The 20,939-nt window shown below is 42.8% G+C and overlaps 1 protein-coding gene across 2 annotated transcripts in view; it reads left to right on the forward strand.

Annotated features, from left to right (window-relative positions):
- The window catches only part of LOC126412454 (cytochrome P450 4C1-like), a 128,745-nt gene extending 108,524 nt beyond the window's left edge, over positions 1-20,221 (forward strand). Inside the window, exons 7-12 of one of the 2 annotated variants that reach the window (XM_050082061.1) lie at positions 5,399-5,471; positions 5,554-5,663; positions 7,254-7,322; positions 7,402-7,573; positions 15,932-16,111; positions 19,486-20,221. In XM_050082061.1, the coding sequence (XP_049938018.1) occupies positions 5,399-5,471; positions 5,554-5,663; positions 7,254-7,322; positions 7,402-7,573; positions 15,932-16,111; positions 19,486-19,643 (762 nt within the window). In that variant the 3' untranslated portion in view covers positions 19,644-20,221. The remainder of the gene's footprint in view (positions 1-5,398; positions 5,472-5,553; positions 5,664-7,253; positions 7,323-7,401; positions 7,574-15,931; positions 16,112-19,485) is intronic. The other variant, XM_050082062.1, reaches the window with a different exon arrangement.
- The last annotated feature ends 718 nt before the right edge of the window (positions 20,222-20,939 follow it).

Raw genomic sequence — 20,939 nt, forward strand, 5'->3', positions numbered from 1 at the left:
AAGCCCGGGATAGGTTCTGGATACTCAAGTACACGCCAGATGAACAGACGCCGGTAGCCAAGAAATCACGAAATCTGTTCTGAATATCTATTTCCCTTTTTGGTTATACTACGTAATCAAACGTATCCGGACACTCCCAAAAACATACGTTTTTCATGTTAGGTGCGTTGTACTGGCACCTACTGCGAGGCACTCCATATCAGTGACCTCAGTACTCATTAGACATCGTGAGAGAGCAGAATGGGGCGCTCCGCGGAGCTCACGGACTTCGAATGTGGTCAGGTGATTGGATGTCACTTGTGTCTCCGTCTGTACGCGAGATTTTCACACTCCTAAACATCCCTATGTCCACTGTTTCCGATGTGAGAGTGAAATGGAAACTTGAAGGGATACGTGCAGCACAAAAGCATACTGGCCGACCTCGTCTGTTCACTGACAGAAACCGCCGACAGTTGAAGGGGGTCGTAATGCGTAATAGGCAGACATCTATTCAGACCATCACATGGGAATTCCAAACAGCATCGGATCCACTGCAAGTACTGTGACAGTTAGGCAGGAGGTGAGAAAACTTGGATTTCATGGTCGAGCGGCTGTTCGTAATCCACAGATCACTCCGGTAAGTGCCGTACGACACCTCGCTTGGTGTAAGAAGCGTAAACATTGGACGACTGAACAGTGGAAAAACGTTGTGTGGAGTGATGCATCACGGTGCACAATGTTGTGATCCGATGGTAGCGTGTGTGTATGGCGAATGCCCGGTGAAAGTCGTCTGCCAGCGTGTGTAGTGCTAACACTGAAATTCGAAGGCGGTGGTGTTATGATGTGCTCGTGTTTTTCATGTAGGGAGCTTGAACCTCTTGTAGTTTTGTGTGACACTGTCGCAGCACAGGCCTACATTGATGTTTTAAGCTCATTTTTGCTTCCCGACTTGAAGAGTAATTCGGGGATGGTGACTGCATCTTTCAACACGATCGAGCACCTGTTCATAATGCACGGCCTGTAGCGGAGTGTTTGACGACAATAACATCACTCTAATGGACTGGCCTGCACAGAGTCCTGATCTGAATCTTATAGAACACCTTTGGGATGTTTTGGAACGCCAACTTCGTGCCAGGCTTCACCGACCAACATCGATACCTCTCCGCAGTGCAGCACTTCGTGAAGAATGGGCTGCCATTCCCCAAGAAAACTTCCAGCACCTAATTGAACTTATGCGTGCGAGAGCGGAAGCTGTCATCAAGGCTAAGGATGGGTCAACATCATATAGAATTCCAGCATTACCGATGGAGGGCGCCACGACCTTGTAAGTCACTTTCAGCCAGGTGTCCGGATACTTTTGATCACACAGTGTATAATTCGGATTCAGAGGCACTTATCGTCGAACATCAGTAAAACCCACAACCGAAACTCCTTGAGTCCTGCAAAAGCGGTAGCCGTAAACGTTTTAGCTGGCAGCGATTTGTGGTCTTTACTTCTACTTGTTAGAGAAGACGTTGAGCCCACAACAGGAACTGTTTCAATTGTATCCTAATTAACGCAGTAAACTCACTGTCTGATAAACAAAAGACATGGTCGGGTGCCAATGTAGCCTAGTTCATGTACACAGTATTGGCAGGTACGGAAATGATTAGAGTTTAGAGTTGCCACCACACACTATTGCTGTTGTTCGTGGTCAGCGTTGTTACCAGTATACTCGTATAAGGGGTGTGATTGCTCACTGAGTGGGACACAAGGATGCCGCATACTTGTGTGAGACAACGTTATCAGCATCTGATGAGTTTGGGAGGGTCTCATTGTGGGTCTCTATTTCTTCAGCTGATCGAATTATGCAGTGTCAATATTTGTGGGGGATTCAGATGTACCCCAACGTTGTACTGCATGGAAACTTTAACGGCAAATGTTACGTCACGTCGCTAAGAACAGTCTGCATGATGTCGAGGTGCTCTGTTGGCCAGCAAGATCTCCAGATCTGTCCGCTATAAAAGTTGTGTGGGACCAGCTCCGCTGTCAACTCCATCCCAGTGCCCCCGTATCCAGGATACCGAGGACCAGTTACAACAGTAGTGGGCCAGAAGGTACAACGGCCTTATGACACTCTTCCGAATCGAATCAGATTGGATTTATCTATCGGGCCCGCATTTCATTTATTGCCTTATTGGATATCTGTTACCTGGTAGTTTAAAACTGGTCACATATGTTACAATTGTTTTCATGAAATAACGTAACCTGTTCCATATTACATGCAAATATTGTTTTCTACAGAGAAAAACGAAGTAATAAGAATGAATTAAAACAGTTAAGTAAAATATAAACTCTAAATTAGTTGAAGGAGCGGCGGATGTTAAGTACAAATGTTAATAAATTAGAAGAGAATGAAAGAAAGATTGGAAGGGATGGATAAGATGGTTGCCCGTCACTCGCCTCCTCGGATTCCAACGAGCCTTTGCCTTTCGATTTGTCGCTACAAGTTTTACGTGTAACTGGACTGTTGTAAGTAAGCTGTTTAGGTATTTTTTTATTGGTAACGCCACGTAGCGCTCTGTATGGAAATCACTGACTGTACTGTGTGCAGTCTGAGGCTGGTCGGCATTGTTGCAATATTCGCCATTGTAGTGTTGGGCAGCTGGATGTTAACAGCGCGTGGCGTTGTGCAGTTGGAGGTGAGCCGCCAGCAGTGGTGGATGTGGGGAGAGAGATGGCGGAAATTTGAGAGCCGATGATCTGGACGTGTGTCCATCAGAGACAATACATTTGTAAGACTAGATGTCATGAGCTGCTATACATATTATGACTTTTGAACACTATTAAGGTAAATACATTGATTGTTCTCCATCAGAATCGTTCATTTGCTAACTATGCCTATCAGTAGTTAGTGCCTTCCGTAGTTTGAATCTTTTATTTAGCTGGCAGTAGTGGCGCTCGCTGTATTGCAGTAGTTCGAGTAACCAAGATTTTTGTAAGGTAAGTGATTTGTGAAACGTATAGGTTAATGTTAGTCAGGGCCATTCTTTTGCAGGGATTTTTGAGAGTCAGATTGCATTGCGCTAAAAATATTGTATGTCGGTTTAGTGATGATCAGAATGAGTAAAGAGAGAAATGTCTGAGTACGTTCAGTTCTGCACAGCTGTTTGAAAATCAAATAATGTAAGAGGTTTATCAGCACAGTAATTCATTAATTTTTCTAAGGGGACGTTTCACTGTTTATGAAGGATAATTATTTACATTTATAAGTACTGTGTTGTGTTGATTAATCGTATTCTTAATTTCGCAAATTAACTGCACTTTTAAACCGAGCTTTCGGACACAGCAGCCAGTCTTCTTATATAAGTTACACCCAAGACGAGAAAGCTCTGTCAGGCCTATATTCTCGCGTATATGATCAAAGTTTTCAGGAGATTTCCGTTCAGTGCAGTGCCAATACCGGAACCAAACTTCCCTACCAGATATTTCCAAGTGGGATTTCCTGACAAGGAGGTCATAGGCTCAGGAGTGAAAGATAAAAAATCTGCTGAAAGGAGTGTGTCGATTCCTATCGTCAGTATCTTGCAAGGGAAAATTATAAGTGTAAATAAACGGTCATGTTGAAATTTGGTGGGTGTGTGGAGGGGGCAATAAATCTCTTCTGGAAACTACTTGTCAGGGCATTACACCAGCAACTTCACGCAGTTACATATCAGAGATACATTAAGTTGCTCTCTTTATGCTCCTTAAAGTACCTCCTGTGTCATGTTAAACATGCACGTACTGAATGTGAAGCTTATTTGCCTTACGTCTTACTCATATGAATGAGTATGCTTTCTCGACTTTTTGGTACGGTGAGAGCAGCCGAAGTAATCCTGCGAAATTCGTCTTTTCTTGTAACAAAACCCGGTATTTCGCATCGATTTGGTCGTTCAGAGGATGTTAACGTTGACGATCAGCCTTATAGCCACACTTGATCTTTAGCAGATGTACACTCCTGGAAATTGAAATAAGAACACCGTGAATTCATTGTCCCAGGAAGGGGAAACTTTATTGACACATTCCTGGGGTCAGATACATCACATGATCACACTGACAGAATCACAGGCACATAGACACAGGCAACAGAGCATGCACAATGTCGGCACTAGTACAGTGTATATCCACCTTTCGCAGCAATGCAGGCTGCTATTCTCCCATGGAGACGATCGTAGAGATGCTGGATGTAGTCCTGTGGAACGGCTTGCCATGCCATTTCCACCTGGCGCCTCAGTTGGACCAGCGTTCTTGCTGGACGTGCAGACCGCGTGAGACGACGCTTCATCCAGTCCCAAACATGCTCAATGGGGGACAGATCCGGAGATCTTGCTGGCCAGGGTAGTTGACTTACACCTTCTAGAGCACGTTGGGTGGCACGGGATACATGCGGACGTGCATTGTCCTGTTGGAACAGCAAGTTCCCTTGCCGGTCTAGGAATGGTAGAACGATGGGTTCGATGACGGTTTGGATGTACCGTGCACTATTCAGTGTCCCCTCGACGATCACCAGTGGTGTACGGCCAGTGTAGGAGATCGCTCCCCACACCATGATGCCGGGTGTTGGCCCTGTGTGCCTCGGTCGTACGCAGTCCTGATTGTGGCGCTCACCTGCACGGCGCCAAACACGCATACGACCATCATTGGCACCAAGGGAGAAGCGACTCTCATCGCTGAAGACGACACGTCTCCATTCGTCCCTCCATTCACGCCTGTCGCGACACCACTGGAGGCGGGCTGCACGATGTTGGGGCGTGAGCGGAAGACGGCCTAACGGTGTGCGGGACCGTAGCCCAGCTTCATGGAGACGGTTGCGAATGGTCCTCGCCGATACCCAAGGAGCAAGTGTCCCTAATTTGCTGGGAAGTGGCGGTGCGGTCCCCTACGGCACTGCGTAGGATCCTACGGTCTTGGCGTGCATCCGTGCGTCGCTGCGGTCCAGTCCCAGGCCGACGGGCACGTGCACCTTCCGCCGACCACTGGCGACAACATCGATGTACTGTGGAGACCTCACGCCCCACGTGTTGAGCAATTCGGCGGTACGTCCACCCGGCCTCCCGCATGCCCACTATACGCCCTCGCTCAAAGTCCGTCAACTGCACATACGGTTCACGTCCACGCTGTCGCGGCATGCTACCAGTGTTAAAGACTGCGATGGAGCTCCGTATGCCACGGCAAACTGGCTGACACTGACGGCGGCGGTGCACAAATGCTGCGCAGCTAGCGCCATTCGACGGCCAACACCGCGGTTCCTGGTGTGTCCGCTGTGCCGTGCGTGTGATCATTGCTTGTACAGCCCTCTCGCAGTGTCCGGAGCAAGTATGGTGGGTCTGACACACCGGTGTCAATGTGTTCTTTTTTCCATTTCCAGGAGTGTATAAATATCTGGTTTTTGTTTCAGGTGATTCAACAGAAGAAGCAGTCGAGGAGGGCCAGCAAAACTGACGAAAAGGTGGCGCAGTACGATGATCTGGGTGCGTGGGTTTGCTGAAGTAATCAGATTTCTTATTGCCATAGTACATGCATCGCCATTTATTGTCGTGTCTATGTTTACAGGGAGAAAGCGGCGTGTGGCGCTCCTGGACATGCTTCTTGTCGAGTCTGAGGATGGGAAGAAACTCAACGACACAGAGCTGCAGGAGGAAGTGGACACATTTATGTTCGAGGTGAGTCATGTGTACTTCGCTGCACGCGATGCTGCTTTCCCAGGCAATTAGTCACCAACTCCAACACACTGGATCTCATAGCCAGTAAAACTGTCAGCTTTCATTACTGAGATATGCATATACTGTGGACCACAACTAATTTCGCCTGTGTTTTTTGGTAATGTCTCTGGCTACTTCCCTCGGAGCCGTTAAATAGCTTTTATGCAAACGCGAGCAATTTTCCTTGCCTCTTTATGTATAGTAGCACAAGTCCATCAGATTACTTACTGCGAAATTAAATTAACCTTTGCTGAGAAAATTAACATGAAGTTTAATACTTTTCCACACGAAGCAATGATTTTAAAGTGTGCTTACTGATTCAACGTTAAATCTATTTATCTTGGTAATGTATGGTTTCTGCTGACTGATGGCTTAGAGTACTGCAAATGAAAATGTGTTATTCTATAAAAGGTAATGTTTTCAAGACAAGTTACCAGACAAAATATTATTACGTAGAGTATTCTGCCCAATATATTACTCAAATTTAGGGAAGTCCAGTTCCTTAAGGGATCTGTCTCCCCATTATCAAACCCATTAAAATTTTCGTTTTGTTAATAAGGGAACAAAAATTAGTAAACATTACAATAGAGTAGTATTACTTAGGCTAATACATATAGTTTACTGGCATCTTTTCTCTTAAAGAGAGTGAGTGACTCCTTTGAAAATTCTTAGGTATGGTCGAAAGCATTAAGTGAATACTGATTTCGAGTTCTTTGCCTGACCTTAGGTGGGGATTACTTTGTTACAGAACATCGTTGAAGTGCTAGACGAAGGCGTCTCTACACACTGAGAAGTCGCTTTGTTCTCTAATTCGAACATTCGAAATCCGCTTGGGCTGCGTTAGCATACATTACAGTCCGCAAATGAAGATGCTAAAATATTTCTGTTCAGTTCTTCGCTTTTTGTTAAAGATGACTTGGATCATTCTGCGAGATATGCTACCTACTTTACGATGAGCTATTGGAGATGAGGTTAGTTCATTCAGTGCCGACCATGCTGATGTCGCTTTGAATTTAAAACTACTAGCTCTTCTATAGACCATAGATCAACAACCAAAAATTTCATTTTCGTCGTGAAGAATATGTAATTATGTGATCCGAGTAGAAGCGTAGGACCTGCTTCTTCCTAATTCTGATTCTGCACTGAACCACCGTTTTGCCTGTTATTTTCAATGTACCTACGTCGTACACTGAATAAAGGAAAATATACCTACACAAGAGATGTGAACTGTAATCGTACCCCTTTCCACCTCCATTCGCTACCCTCATCTTACTTCAAGCAGTTTTGTTTGTCTACAGGAAATGAGAAATTCAGTGAGCATGCTTCTTTTCGTATAGTGATGAACATCCCTCAAATCTGTAAGTGTGATGTCATAGTGTCTGTGCCACGAAACTCGTCGTAAAGACTTACAAACCACGTGACTATCACTACCGCTTACTGAAACTAATGTGCTCCCCCCGATATTCTTTGAAATTGGAAAATGCACAAGCCACTTAATCAAGTGCGTTCCATTCTTCCAAGCTCTCGCATTAAGAGCAATGTCTGTTGTAGGGTCACGACACGACCACAGTTGGCATGTCGTGGGTCCTCATCCTGTTGGGGCATCATCCAGGCATACAGGTGAGTCCTTCTACAGAGAACTTTACAGCAGAGAGAAGCGACTTTGGACGTTAACAAAACCATGTTCCTTTGTTTGCAGGAGAGAGTTTACTCCGAACAGAAGGACATATTCCAAGATGACCCTGAGAGATCACCAACAATGCAGGATCTGCATAACATGAAGTATCTCGAAATGGTCATCAAGGAATCCTTGAGACTGTATCCCAGTGTGCCATTCATCGCTCGTAGGGCCACGCAAGATATACAGATAGGTATGTTCTTCGGACGACTTATGAGAGATATTTTATAAGCAGTTAATTTTCGAATTAAACATAATTTTAATAATAATGAATAATAATTTAATAACGATAATAATTTTAATACCATGAAGCGCCAAAGAAACTGGTGTAGGCAAGAGTATTCATATACAGAGATACGTGAACAGGCAGAATACGGCGCTGCGGTCGGCAACGCCTATTTAAGACAACAAGTGTCTGGCGCAGTTGTTGGATCGGTTACTGCTGTTATATGGCAGGTTATCAGGATTTAAGTAAGTTTGAACTTGGCGCTATAGTCGGCGAACGAGTGTACCGTGAATAACAGGTATCCGGTAAAACATCACATCTCCGACATCGCTGCGGTCGGAAAAAGATCCTGCAAGAACGGGACCAACGACGACTGACGAGAATCATTCAACTTGACAGAATTGCAACCATTCCGCAAATTGCTGCAAATTTCAATACTGGGGCGTCAACTAGTGTCAGCGTGCGAGCCATTTAACGAAACATCATCGATATGGGCTTTCGGAGCCGAAGGCCCACTCGTGTACCCTTGATGAATGCACCACATAAAACTTTACGCCTCCCCTAGGCCCATCAACACCGAGAGTGGACTGTTGCTGACTGAAAACATGTTGCCTGGTCAGACGAGTCTTGTTTCAAACTGTGTCGAGCAGATGAACGTGTACGGGTATGGAGACAACCTCATGAATCCATGTACCCTGCAAGTCAGCATGGGACTGTTCAAACTGGTGGACACACTATAATGGTATTGGGCTTGGGCAGTTGGACTGATATGGGACCCATGATACGTCTAGATACAAGTCTGACAGGCGACACGTACGCAAACATCCCGTCTGATCACCTGTGTCTATTCATGTCCATTGTGCATTCCGACAGACTTGGACAATTCCAGCTGGACTATGAGACACCTCACTAGCCCAGAATTGCTAGAGAGTGGCTCCAGGAACACTCTTCTAAGTGTAAACATTTCCGCTGGCCACCAAACTCCCCCAGACATGAACACTGTTGAGCATATCTGGGATGCCTTGCAACGTGGTGTTCAGAAGAGATCTCCACTTCCTCGAATTCTTACGGATTTATGGACAGCCTTGCAAGATTCATGGTGGCAGTTCCCTCCAGGATTACTTCAGACATTAGTGGAGTTCATGCCACGTCGTGTTGCGCCACTTCTGCATGTTCGCCGGTGCCCTACACTATATTAGGCACGTGTACCACTTTCTTTGGTTCTTCAGTGTAAAATAGAATTTACTGCATCAGTTTAATTTGCTTAGGGTTTGTGTCAGTGAAATACTAACCGGTGTACGTATTTCATTGTAGATTATTGAGCAACTGCTATACAGCCTGAGTAATATAAGTTGCGCCCTGTCATTTCAATTAGTGTCCTATGAGCCTTCTGGTGTTACCTAAAGTTAGTATTCAAGAACGACTGAGACTTGGGAGCGCATTTATTATTGTATTATTCTCTATTAAACAACAATCACTTCGGAAATGACGGATGAACTGGAAATCAGCGTACTTTATCTGACACCGATTTAATGAACGTGCATTTCTTGCAGTTTTCCCCGGTGCATTGAATTGTCCGTCATCTTTCGTGGTTGTAGTCGCGATAGTTTTATTCCCTCTCTCGATATTTGCGCTAATAATCTTACAGCCACTTTCAAGTGAGTCACTGGCAGAACTTAAACCACTTGACACAATGTTGCGGAGTAAACGCGCCTTAGTTCGCGATAACACAGCTGGAAACAAGGGATTCAGTCACAGATAAAACTTTATCTGTCCAAAGGTAAAATGAAACAAGTGCAGAGTCAGCAAACACAGAGTGCTTAAGAAATATGTAGTTGATGACGTAGGTGGTTGGATGTGTTGGACCGCCAAGCCCCTGCACGCGTGAAATGCTTGGTTTCCATGATTTTTTGAGCTAGAAATCCTCCTCTGGGTTGAGCAGTTTATCTGATATTGTACTTCCACAGCTAGCTTGACCAGTGAATCCCAGTAGGACGAGACACTTGTTGCGGATAGTGTTATATATATAGCTTGAAGGGGGAAACCAGATGACGCTATGGTTGACCCGCTAGATGGCGCTGCCATAGGTCAAACGGATATCAACTGCGTTTTTTAAAATACGAACCCCCATTTTTATTACATATTCTTGTAGTACGTAGAGAAATATGAATGTTTTAGTTGGACCACTTTTTTCGCTTTGTGATTGATGGCGCTGTAGTGGTCACAAACATTTGGCTCCAATTTTAGACCAACAGTTGCTAACAGGTAGGTTTTTTAAATTAAAATACAGAACGTTTGAACATTTTATTTCGGTTATTCCAATGTGATACACATACCTTTGTAAACTTATCATTTCTGAGAACGCATGCTGTTACAGCGTGATTACCTGTAAATACCACATTAATGCAATAAATGCTCAAAATGATGTCAGTCAACCTCAATGCATATGGCAATACGTGTAACGACATTCCTCTCAACAGCGAATAGTTAGCCTTCCGTAATGCTCGCATATGCATTGACAATGCGCTGACGCATGTTGTCAGACGTTGTGGTGGATCACGATAGCAAATATCCTTCAACTTTCCCTACAGAAAGAAATCCGGGGACGTCAGATTCGGTGAACGTGCGGGCCATGGTATGGTTATTCGACGACCAATCTACCTATCATGAAATATGCTATTCAATACCGCTTCAACCGAACGCGAGCTATGTGCCGGATATCCATCATGTTGGAAGTACATCGCCATTCCGTAATGCAGTGAAACATCTTGTAGTAACATCGGTAGAACATTATGTAGGAAATCAGCAAACATAGCACCATTTAGATTGCCATCGATAAAACGAGGGACAGTTATCCTTCCTTCCATAATGCCACACCATAAATTAACACGCCAGGGTCGCTGATATTCCACTTGTCGTAGCCATCGTGGATTTTCCGTTGCCCAATAGAGCATATTATGCCGGTTTACGTTACCGCTGTTTGTGAATGACGCTTCGTCGCTAAATGGAACGGGTGCAAAAATCTGTCACCGTCCCGTAATTTCTCTTGTGCCTAGTGGCAGAACTGTACACGACGTTCAAAGTCGTTGCCATGCAATTCCTGGTGCATAGAAATTTGGTACGGGTGCAATCGACGTTGATGTAGTATTCTCAACACCAACGTTTTCCAGATTCCCGATTCTCGCTCAGTTTGTATGCTAGTGATGCGCGGATTAGCCGCGACAGCGGCTAAACACCTACTTGCACATCATTTGTTGCAGGTCGAGGTTGACGTTTAACATGTGGCTGAACACTTCCTGTTTCCTTAAATAGCGTAACTATCAGGCAAACGGTCCGGACCCTTGGATGATGTCGTCCATGGTACCGAGCAGCATACATAGCAAAAGACCGGTGGGCATTTTGATCACAATAGCCATCCATAACCACGATATCGACCTTTTCCGTCGATTTTAACACGGATAATGTATCACGAAGCAAATACCGTCCGCACTGGCGGAATGTTACGTGATGCCACGTACTTATATGTTTGTGACCATTACAGCGCCATCTATCACCAAGCGAAAAAAGTGGTCCAACTAAAACATTCATACATCTTTACGTACTACAGGAATATGTAATAAAAATTGGGGGTCTATTTAAAAAAACGCAGTTGATATCCGTTTGACATATGGCAGCGCCATCTAGCGGTGATCACGTTTCTCGTTCCGTAGACATCTGCGCCATTAGAGACACCAGAGTGTCACATCTGGTCTACAGCCAACTGAGTATTACGCCTATAGTCCTTGAAGAATTGTGTATATAGTTCTAATCATACAATTACACAATCTGGTGAGAGGTACTCCTCCCCTAAAAACTGTATTAACTGTGTTATAATTCCCAAAGATGAAATTTTCTGCCGCCACCGTAATTCTAACCCTCCCTCTCTATGTCGACAGCTGCGATGCAGTAGGTGACAATGTTGTCTAATAACCTTATGTTGCAATTGAAATGCAATTATACTTCTCATGTCCTTCAACGTACAAGTGAACGTATACTGACGAAAATGTAGACCACTATCTATGAGGATAGTTCTATCATATAGACGAACTACATTCCCTCGCTCCCCCCCTCCCCCCCCCCCCCCCCCCCCCGAGAACTATTATTTACGGTTGTTGTTTTCGCTTGAAAATGAGTACTTGGGCCCTTGACAACCTCATTTTCATAAAAATAGGTGGAAATGCAAGCGCTGAACTTTCACTCGGAAACCAGTGGACCAATAATATTACTGTAATTGTTTCTTTACTTTCAACATTTCAGTTACTTTAATTTGTTCTGCTATTTGCATTTTTCATAGTCAAATCTTATTAATATTTTGCCAAATCAACTTACGATGCCTTGTAGTAGATGTCATATCCTATTTAAGGTCGTTACACTGCGACTGTTGCGTTGAATGTGTAGATAGAAATGAGTGATGGGTGGTAGATCAAAAAAATTATTTGTATAGCGAGACACTAACTCCTTAGGGAGACACTGACTGCTTACCTTTGTTTACTTTGCAATGATACATGGTTTCAATGTATCGACAGCCGTTTATTTCTTTCATGTTAGTAGTACCTGAGTAAATTGAACTATCTGTTAGCTGCTTTATAATGAGTCAGATCTGAAACAGTCCGCTCCATCCTTTGGAGCAGACAATAAAAAGTACAAAATATGAATCGGCCCGAGCACAGAGCAAGCTGCAATCGATCGCGTTGCCCGCGACTGTCGGCGGCGTTGGGTACACGGACCATGTCTACAAATCGTCTGCTGTACGTTGTGTACACACTGCAAATAGACTTGTACATTTTCACAATTAAATTGAAAATATTTCTCATCTCGCACTATGATCACAGCTTTAGGGAGATTTCTGTTCACTGTAATGATGGAACCAGAAATCCCCTTCCGGACATCTGCAAGTGGGACGTAACTCACAAGGCGCTGATAGATTCAGGAGTAAAAGATAAAAAATCTTCTGAAAGGATCCTGTCGTTTCCTATGGTCAGTATCTCACAACGGAAAATTCCGAAATGTAAATAAACGATCATGTTAGAACTTGGCAGGTGTGTAGAGGGGCAAAATAATGCAATACGAATTGTTTTGTTTGTGTCTAATTTCGCTTTTAAGGGGTAAAACACAACCCAAAAGGTAATTTGGTATACTAGGTTTATGGGGAAAATCTTCAAAAAAAATGGCTCTGAGCACTATGGGACTCAACTGCTGTGGTCATAAGTCCCCTAGAACTTAGAACTACTTAAACCTAACTAACCTAAGGACAGCACACAACACCCAGCCATCACGAGGCAGAGAAAATCCCTGACCCCGCCGGGAATCGAACCCGGGAACCCGGGCGTGGGAAGCGAGAACGCTACCGCACGACCACGAGATGCGAGCGGGAAAATCTTCTGCACTATAATATATAGAAAATGTTTTTTCATATAAAATCTCATATGCCGTTAACTCTCATGAAAACCGTATAATCAACTTTTTTAATTTGAAATTTTACAAAATACCCCACCGACATTAATCAATTTTGAAAAATGGGTACTTCTGTTACAACAAATTAAATAAGCTTTCAAGCCACATACATCGCTGTGCAATAATGCTGGTTTCAGAACTACCATATCTGGAAAGTAAGCTGTGCAGAAGTTCTATCGGAATATTTTCAACATATCTGATTAAAATGTCTAATCATTCATTATAAGTCTTCTTATTTATTATACTTATATTTGGTTTATATTTTAAATAATTTTACATTCATGGTTTTCGTTTTGTTCTTTAGTTTACCGTCTCATGTATGCGTATTTTGTTTCTTGAAATTATGATATAAAACCATTACAGTATTAACAAACTGTATATAAAGCTTTAAAACACGACATTTTTTACACCATGGTCATAAAATGAAAGAAATTTCTTTCCATAATATACGACGGAGAACACAATATAAAACAAAATTCAGCAGAATTTGAAATTGTCACAGGTGATCCTCCAAATATCCTGATTTGTATCAGGCGTATTTCAGTACACTGGTAAGCCTTGGTGAAGTGAATTGATTATGTTCTACTGGTTGCAGCTTGATAATATTGTTTGTCAAGTGGAGATTGACATCATACTCTTACAAGAGAACTAGGTCAGAAAATTCTGTTACGAAGGTCTTCTAACATCGAAAGCCGTGTAGGACCCACGGCTTTAAGTGTGCACTTGAGCCTTTGGGATCACACAAATTAACAAGTTCCATATCGTCGGACACCATTCTCAAAACGTTTCTTTCGCACCGACCACCCGCCATTTCATAGTTTTCTCAGTTTTAGTTGGACCGAGAATTCGAGAATTCTTATTGAAACCCCACATATCTTTGTGACAGCAGCTGGTAAACCAACGCCTGACCAGGTCTAAAGACCTTGGAAAGATGGTTTCTTCCCCAGTGAAGGAGAACAATCTGTATTGTTGTTCGACTGTTGGGGTGGTCTGTGTGAAAGAACAATTTAGAGCAGCGCACCTGAGACGAAGGAACTTGTCGATCTGTTGACCGCAAAGGGGACGACGGCGCGGCTACGGAAGTGAGACGAATGCGGCTTTCGATGTTGGAAGATCTCTGTGAGTAGATTTTCCGATGCAGTTCAGTGGAATGATTATGATGTCAGTCTCCCCTTGAGAAACAATATATTGAAGCTAGTACATAATCAATTTTCGATGCCATACATTACCAAGGTACTGAAATATACCCGATACAAACTGGGATGTTTAGAGAATCACCCTCAACAATTTGAAATCCTGCAGAGTTTTGTTTTATATTTTGTTCTCCGTCGTCTACAGTATGGAAGGAAATTTCGTCTATTCAATTTGGTGTAAAAATAGTTATGTTTTAAGGATTTCTTTACATTATTGTAACGATTTTGCAACATAATAATGAGTTACTTATTATTTTCTTTAACAAAATACATGTAAGTGAAACAGTACAGTACTGTACAAAAGAAGAAGAACATAAATGTAAAACGCAAAGTAAGAATTTAAAACTTAAAAGAAATATATGTAAAATGAATAAGTTGAATAATATTGACTCCTTAGATATTTTCTTATCTCCGAGAGCACATTGTGTACAGCTATACTTCAAAAGCGATGTTTCAGAAATCAGCGGTATTACACATCTGTGTACTCGCCTTGAAAGCTTCCTTAATCTGCGTTGTAACATCAGTTTTCATTTTTCAAAATTAACGACTCTCGGGGATTTCGCAAAATTCCAAGTTGATAATGCAATTTTCAAAAACGGTAACTACACTTGAACAACCATATCAAAAACATTTTGTCTATATTACTGTTTCGAAGATATTTCCTCTAAACCTAACATGCTAATTTATCTGTCGAGGTGTGTGAAACTGCGCACAAACAAAAAAAGTGTACTAGATTATTTTCCCCCCTCTACACACCCTCGCAAGTTTCGTCAATGTCATTTATTTGTTCTCTCCTTAGTCTGTAACATTCAAACAAGGCTGTCTGCAGACAATTACAATTATCTTTATTTTTTTCCAAGAATCATCATCATTCGAAATAGGTTCTATTAATTATTTAATTTTTGTAATTGTCTTTAATGTACGAGGCTCCAAGGTACTGAAGTTGTGTAACGTGTTGGATTGTGTGTAAATAAGAGAAATACATCCAGCAAATAATTGAGGACGTAAGGTGAAAGAGCTACTCTGAGATGAAGAGGTTGGCACAGGAGAGGAATTCTTGGCGGGCCGCATCAAACAGGTCGGAAACTGATGTATCAAAGGAAAAAGGAAAGAAAGAAAGAGAAACAAACCAAGAGTGAATACAAGCTTTGTTCTGTCAGGGACTTGGTATCTGAGGGTTTTTTTCCTGGCAGCGAGGAAGAACATCGATCTGTCAGGAAACCTCTTAGATTATATCGAGCGAAAGGACGGATTGGTTAACGCATTGAACTCGCGTACAGGAGGACAGCAGTCGGACCTCAGGTCATCCAAATTTAGGGATTACCTGGTTTTCCTAAGTCGCTCAAAATACATCAAACGGATAAGGCAGTCTCTATTCTCCAATCCGAATTTGCGTTCTGCCTCCAGTGACCTCGTTGTCGACAGTAATCTAAAACCTAGTGTTTCGTTTTCGTTTCCCACTCGATCCACTCGTCTAGGGCATTGCTTGAGAACACCAGGAACTGAGCTGTGTACATCTAGCAGAGCAGTTAAAACCACAGTCCAAACCGAGACAGAAATCTATATTGACGAGGTCGATTTATTACCACGGACTCCCCTCTGGGCGCAGTCTAAGCCTACGTCTTACTCTTGTTGTCAGCCGGCTACAACATCCCGGAGGGGACCACACTGACGCTGCACATCTACCACGCCCACCGCGACCCCGACCACTGGCCGGATCCGGAGCGCTTCGACCCGGACAACTTCCTGCCGGAGAGGGTGCAGGGCAGGCACCCCTTCGCCTACGTGCCCTTCAGCGGAGGACCGCGCAACTGCATTGGTAAGGCTTCTCCTGAAAGTTGTTACTCAACGCCTACCTGCAAATGTAGAAGTGTTTGCGGAAATCTGAGCACGCTCACAATGTAACCGTATACGAGATCTGTCTAAACATTATCCGACCTTTGATTTTCCCGCGCAAAATAGAGACGATAGCGCGGCGCCACTGTACACGGTAAAGGAAGAGACTTTTATGCGCATGCCTGAATTTTGTCCCCGCCTTCCAGGGCGTCAGCCGCTGCCTATCGGTCGCTGAGTGAGGTGCTACACAACGTGTTTGTCGAATTACCGATTCTCTCAAGATGACTGAACGTGTTGAGCAACGATACTGCATCAAATTTTCTCAAGAGCGTGATGATTCTCAAAGCGAAACAATTCGTAAGATTCGCTAGATGTTTGGAGAAGATGCGATGGGTGTAAGATAGATTATATAATGGTAGGACAGAGATTTAGGAACCAGGTTTTAAGTTGTAAGACAGTTCCAGGGGCAGATGTGGACTCTAACCACAATCTATCGGATGTGAACTGTAGAATTGAAGAAACTGCAAAAAGTTGGGCATTTAAGGAGATAAAATCTGGATAAACTGAAAAAAACCAGAGGTGGTAGAGAGTTTTCACAGAGAACATTAATGAACGATTGACAAATGCAGGGGAAAGAAATAAAGTAGAATGGGTAGCTTTGTGAGATGAAATAATGAAGGCAGTAGAGGAACAAGTAGGTAAAAAGACAAGGGCTGGTAGAAATCCTTAGGTAATAGAAGAAATATTGAATTTAATTGATGAAACGAAAGCATATAAAAATGCAGTAAATGAACTGGGCAAGAAAGAATACAAAAGTCTCAAAAATTAGATCGACAGGAAGTGCAAAGTGGCTAAGCAGGAATGGCTAGAGGACAAATGTAAGGTTGTAGAGCCATATATCCCCAGGGGTAAGATAGATGCTGCGTGTAGGAAAATTAAAGAGACGTTTGGAGAAAAGAGAACCACTTGTATGAATATCAAGAGCTCAGATGGAAAAGCAGTTCTAAGCAAAGAAGGGAAAGCAGAAAGGTCGAAGGAATATCTAGACTGTCTATACAAGGGTGATGTGCTTGAGGGCAATATTATGGAAATTGAAGAGGACATAGATGAAGATGAAATGAGGGAAATGATACTGCTTGAAGAGTTTGAAAGAGCACTGAAAGTCCTAAGTCGAAACAATGGCCCGGGAGTAGACAACATTCCATTAGAACTACTCATAGCCTTGAGAGAGCCGGCCCTGACAGAACTCTACCACCTGGTGAGCAAGATGTATGAGACAGGCGAAATACCCTCAGACTTCGAAAAGAATATAATAAATTCAATCCCAAACGAAGAAACTGTTGACAGGTATGAAAATTACCGAACTATCAGTTTAATAAGTCACGGCTGCAAAATCCTAACACGAATTCTTTACAGACGAATGGAAAAACTGGTAGAACCTGACCTCGGAGGAGATCAGTTCGGTTTCCGTAGAAATGGTGGAACACCTGAGGCAATACTGACCCTTCCATTCATCTTAAAAGGTAGATTAAGGAAAGGCAGACCTACATGCCTAGCATTTGTTGACTTAGAGAAAGCTTTTGACAATGTTGACTGGAATATTCTCTTTCAAATTCTGAAAGGGGCAGGGGTCAAATATAGGAAGCGAAAGGCTATTTACAATTTGAAAGGAGGATATTAGATGAACATCAAAAAAAGTTAAACGAGGATAATGTAATGTAGTGGAATTTAATCAGGTGATGCAGAGACACTTAAAGTAGTAGATGTGTTTTGCTATTTAGGGAGCAAAATAACTTGTGGTCGAAGTAGAGAGGATATAAAATGTAGACTGGCAATGGCAAGGAAAGCTTTTCTGAAGGAGAAACACTTGTTAACATCGAGTATAGATTTAAGTGTCAGGAGGCCTTTTCTGGAAGTATTTGTATGGAGCGTAACCATGTATGGAAGTGAAACGTGGACGACAAATAGTTTAGACAAGAAGATAATAGAAGGTTTCGAAATGTGGTGCTACAGAAGAATGCTGAAAATAGATGGGTAAATCACGTAACCAATGAAGAGGTACTGAATAGATTCGGGGAGAAGAGGAATTTGCGGCACAGCTTGACTAGAACAAGGGATCGGTTGGTAGGCCACGTTTTGAGGCATCAAGGGATCAATTTAGTACTGAAGAGAAGCGCGGAGGGTAAAAATCGTAGCGGGAGACCAAGGCATGATTACACTAAACAGATTCAGGGAGATTCAGGTTGCAGTAGTTACTTGGAAATGAAGAAGCTTGCACAGGATAGGGTAGCATGGAGAGCTGCATCAAACTAGTCTCCGGAGTGAAGTCCACAACAACAAGAAAATGATCACTGAACGCGAGAGACAAGGTTCTCAGTTCGTGTATCAGTGTGGCATCGAGTTTCAATCTGTTAGGAAGTTTCATGCCATTTCCTAACTGTATTCTTTGTTCGCATTTGGATGATAAGATTTAAATCGAACTACCCGCGATAGTTTCTGATTTCTAGTCAGTTATATAGTTTTAAGAGATCAGATGTACGAAGGATAGGGATTCGCCACACTTGTGTGACTACCATTTATTTATAGAGCTACAGAAGCTGTTAGTCTTAAGGCTTTTCCTTTCATAAATAAAAGTTCGCTTTCGAAATTTATGGAGATCTACAAAACCCTGTATTTTCCAAACCCCTGGTTAAGTAGAATGTCTCTGATTCGTTTCCCACACATTAATTTCATTGTATATCTAAACATTGAAATGCAAAAGACGAATATATTTCCTGATATTATGCTGCATTTTAACTACAAGATTCACGAAAGGCGCGTGAAGTCTTTAATCTGTCAAGAAAGATACTGTGATTATAATTTTCTCTCATCATCTTTTTTTTTTTTTTAATTTCCATCGACATTTTAAACAATCGTGTGCATACAAAGCCTTGATGTGGTCATCATCATCATATTGAAAAGTTTCCGGCCTCAGAGTGAGTCTGTTTGGAACATAAGCTTCACCATCGAGTCCTGTTTTTCCACCGTCTTCCTGTATTCACTCTGGTGCAGCCTCGCCTCTTTTTTCAACGTACTCCTCACACCTTTCAATCATCTGACCTTTGTTCTTCCTTTTGGTCGTTTCCTTCTCATCTCCATTTTATGTACCTTCTTGGGAATCCTCTTATTATCGATCTCTTTTAAGTGCCCATTCCACCTTAGCCTTGATATTTCTGTCCTTCTCTGTAAGGGTTCCTTTTTCACTATTTCCTCACCTTTTCATTCCTCAACTTATCTCTTCTTGTTACTCCTAACATACTTCTGACGAACATTTTTCCGTATGGCTTGATCTAAAATGCTTTCTTATTGTTTCTACAGGTCAGAAATTTGCCATCCTCGAAGAGAAGACGGTGCTGTCGTACATCTTACGCAACTACCGCGTGGAGACGGTGGAGAAGCTTGAGGACCTGAAGCTGATAGGCGAGCTGGTGTTGCGGCCCTTCAAGGGCGTCTTCCTCAGGCTCACTCCGCGATAGACGTTGGCAGCCGGGGCTAAGAAGCGGCTACAGCACAGCTCGTACGAGGCACCAGAGATGTAGTTCTGTAAACAACACACCTTTCAGCTAACAACAAGACACGACAGATTTGTTTCGTTTGGACATAAATTAATAATTCTTCTACGTGTACATCAGTCACAGTGCGTTTCATGGAACACTTCAGCTTCCAAGCGATTCGTCAGTGTTTGGTATATCACACACGGGGTTCACAAGACTGGGAACGAACAAATGTTGTGTTTTGTTACACAGACTGACAAGGTAAGAACTACTTCACCACAGCTTAAAGTGCCTAACACGGAGTATTGAGCTAAAAAGGGAACTTCCTCTGCGAAATCTCCACTCCCGACGCTTCATAACCGCAAACGAAAAAGTGCAGTGAAGGGCTGCAGATCAAATCTACGATTAAAAACTTCAGCAATGGATTATAATGTATAACTAGTTTTGTATAAACGAAAACATTTCACAAATAAGCGAAATATGTCATCATGAATATCGTAAGTACTTTTAAGCTGTACATGGTGTTTTATGTTAAATAAAAACAAGGTTTCCACTATCAACTTAAAATCATGATGCGCTTCTAGAAATTGCAACGCGTTCATGGGTGCTGTGTTTTGTGGCGAGGTCAACAGTCGAAATTCCGAAAGAGTACTTGCAGAAAGAGTGCGGCTAGAGGCTACATATTACCCTCCCCCCCCCCCCCCCCCCCCCATCTCCACGCGCTTTAAGACACATATGTAAGGGAGTTCATTCTCATGACGTAAAAATGTTCGGAAATTATGTACATATCACACCTCTCGCAGCTTATAAAATGTATTCAGTGACATATAAATGCAAATTAAATCGGGTGATGCTGAGGGAATTAGTTTAGGAAATGAGACACTTAAAGTAGTAAAGGAGTTTTGCTACTTGGGGAGCAAAATAACTGATGATGGTCGAAGTAGAGAGGATATAAAATGTAGACTGGCAATGGCAAGGAAAGCGCTTGTGAAGAAGAGAAATTTGTTAACATCGAGTATTGATTTAAGTGTCAGGATGTCGTTTCTGAAAGTATTTGTATGGAGTGTAGCCATGTATGGAAGTGAAACATGGACGATAACTAGTTTAGACAAGAAGAGAATAGAAGCTTTCGAAATGTGGTGCTACAGAAGAATGCTGATTAGATGGGTAGATCACATAACTAATGAGGAGGTATTGAACAGAATTGGGGAGAAGAGGAGTTTGTTTCACAACTTGACTAGAAGAAGGGATTGGTTGGTAGGACATGTTCTGAGGCAT

Source organism: Schistocerca serialis, chromosome 7 (genome assembly GCF_023864345.2).
Source record: "Schistocerca serialis cubense isolate TAMUIC-IGC-003099 chromosome 7, iqSchSeri2.2, whole genome shotgun sequence".
NCBI lineage: Eukaryota > Metazoa > Arthropoda > Insecta > Orthoptera > Acrididae > Schistocerca > Schistocerca serialis.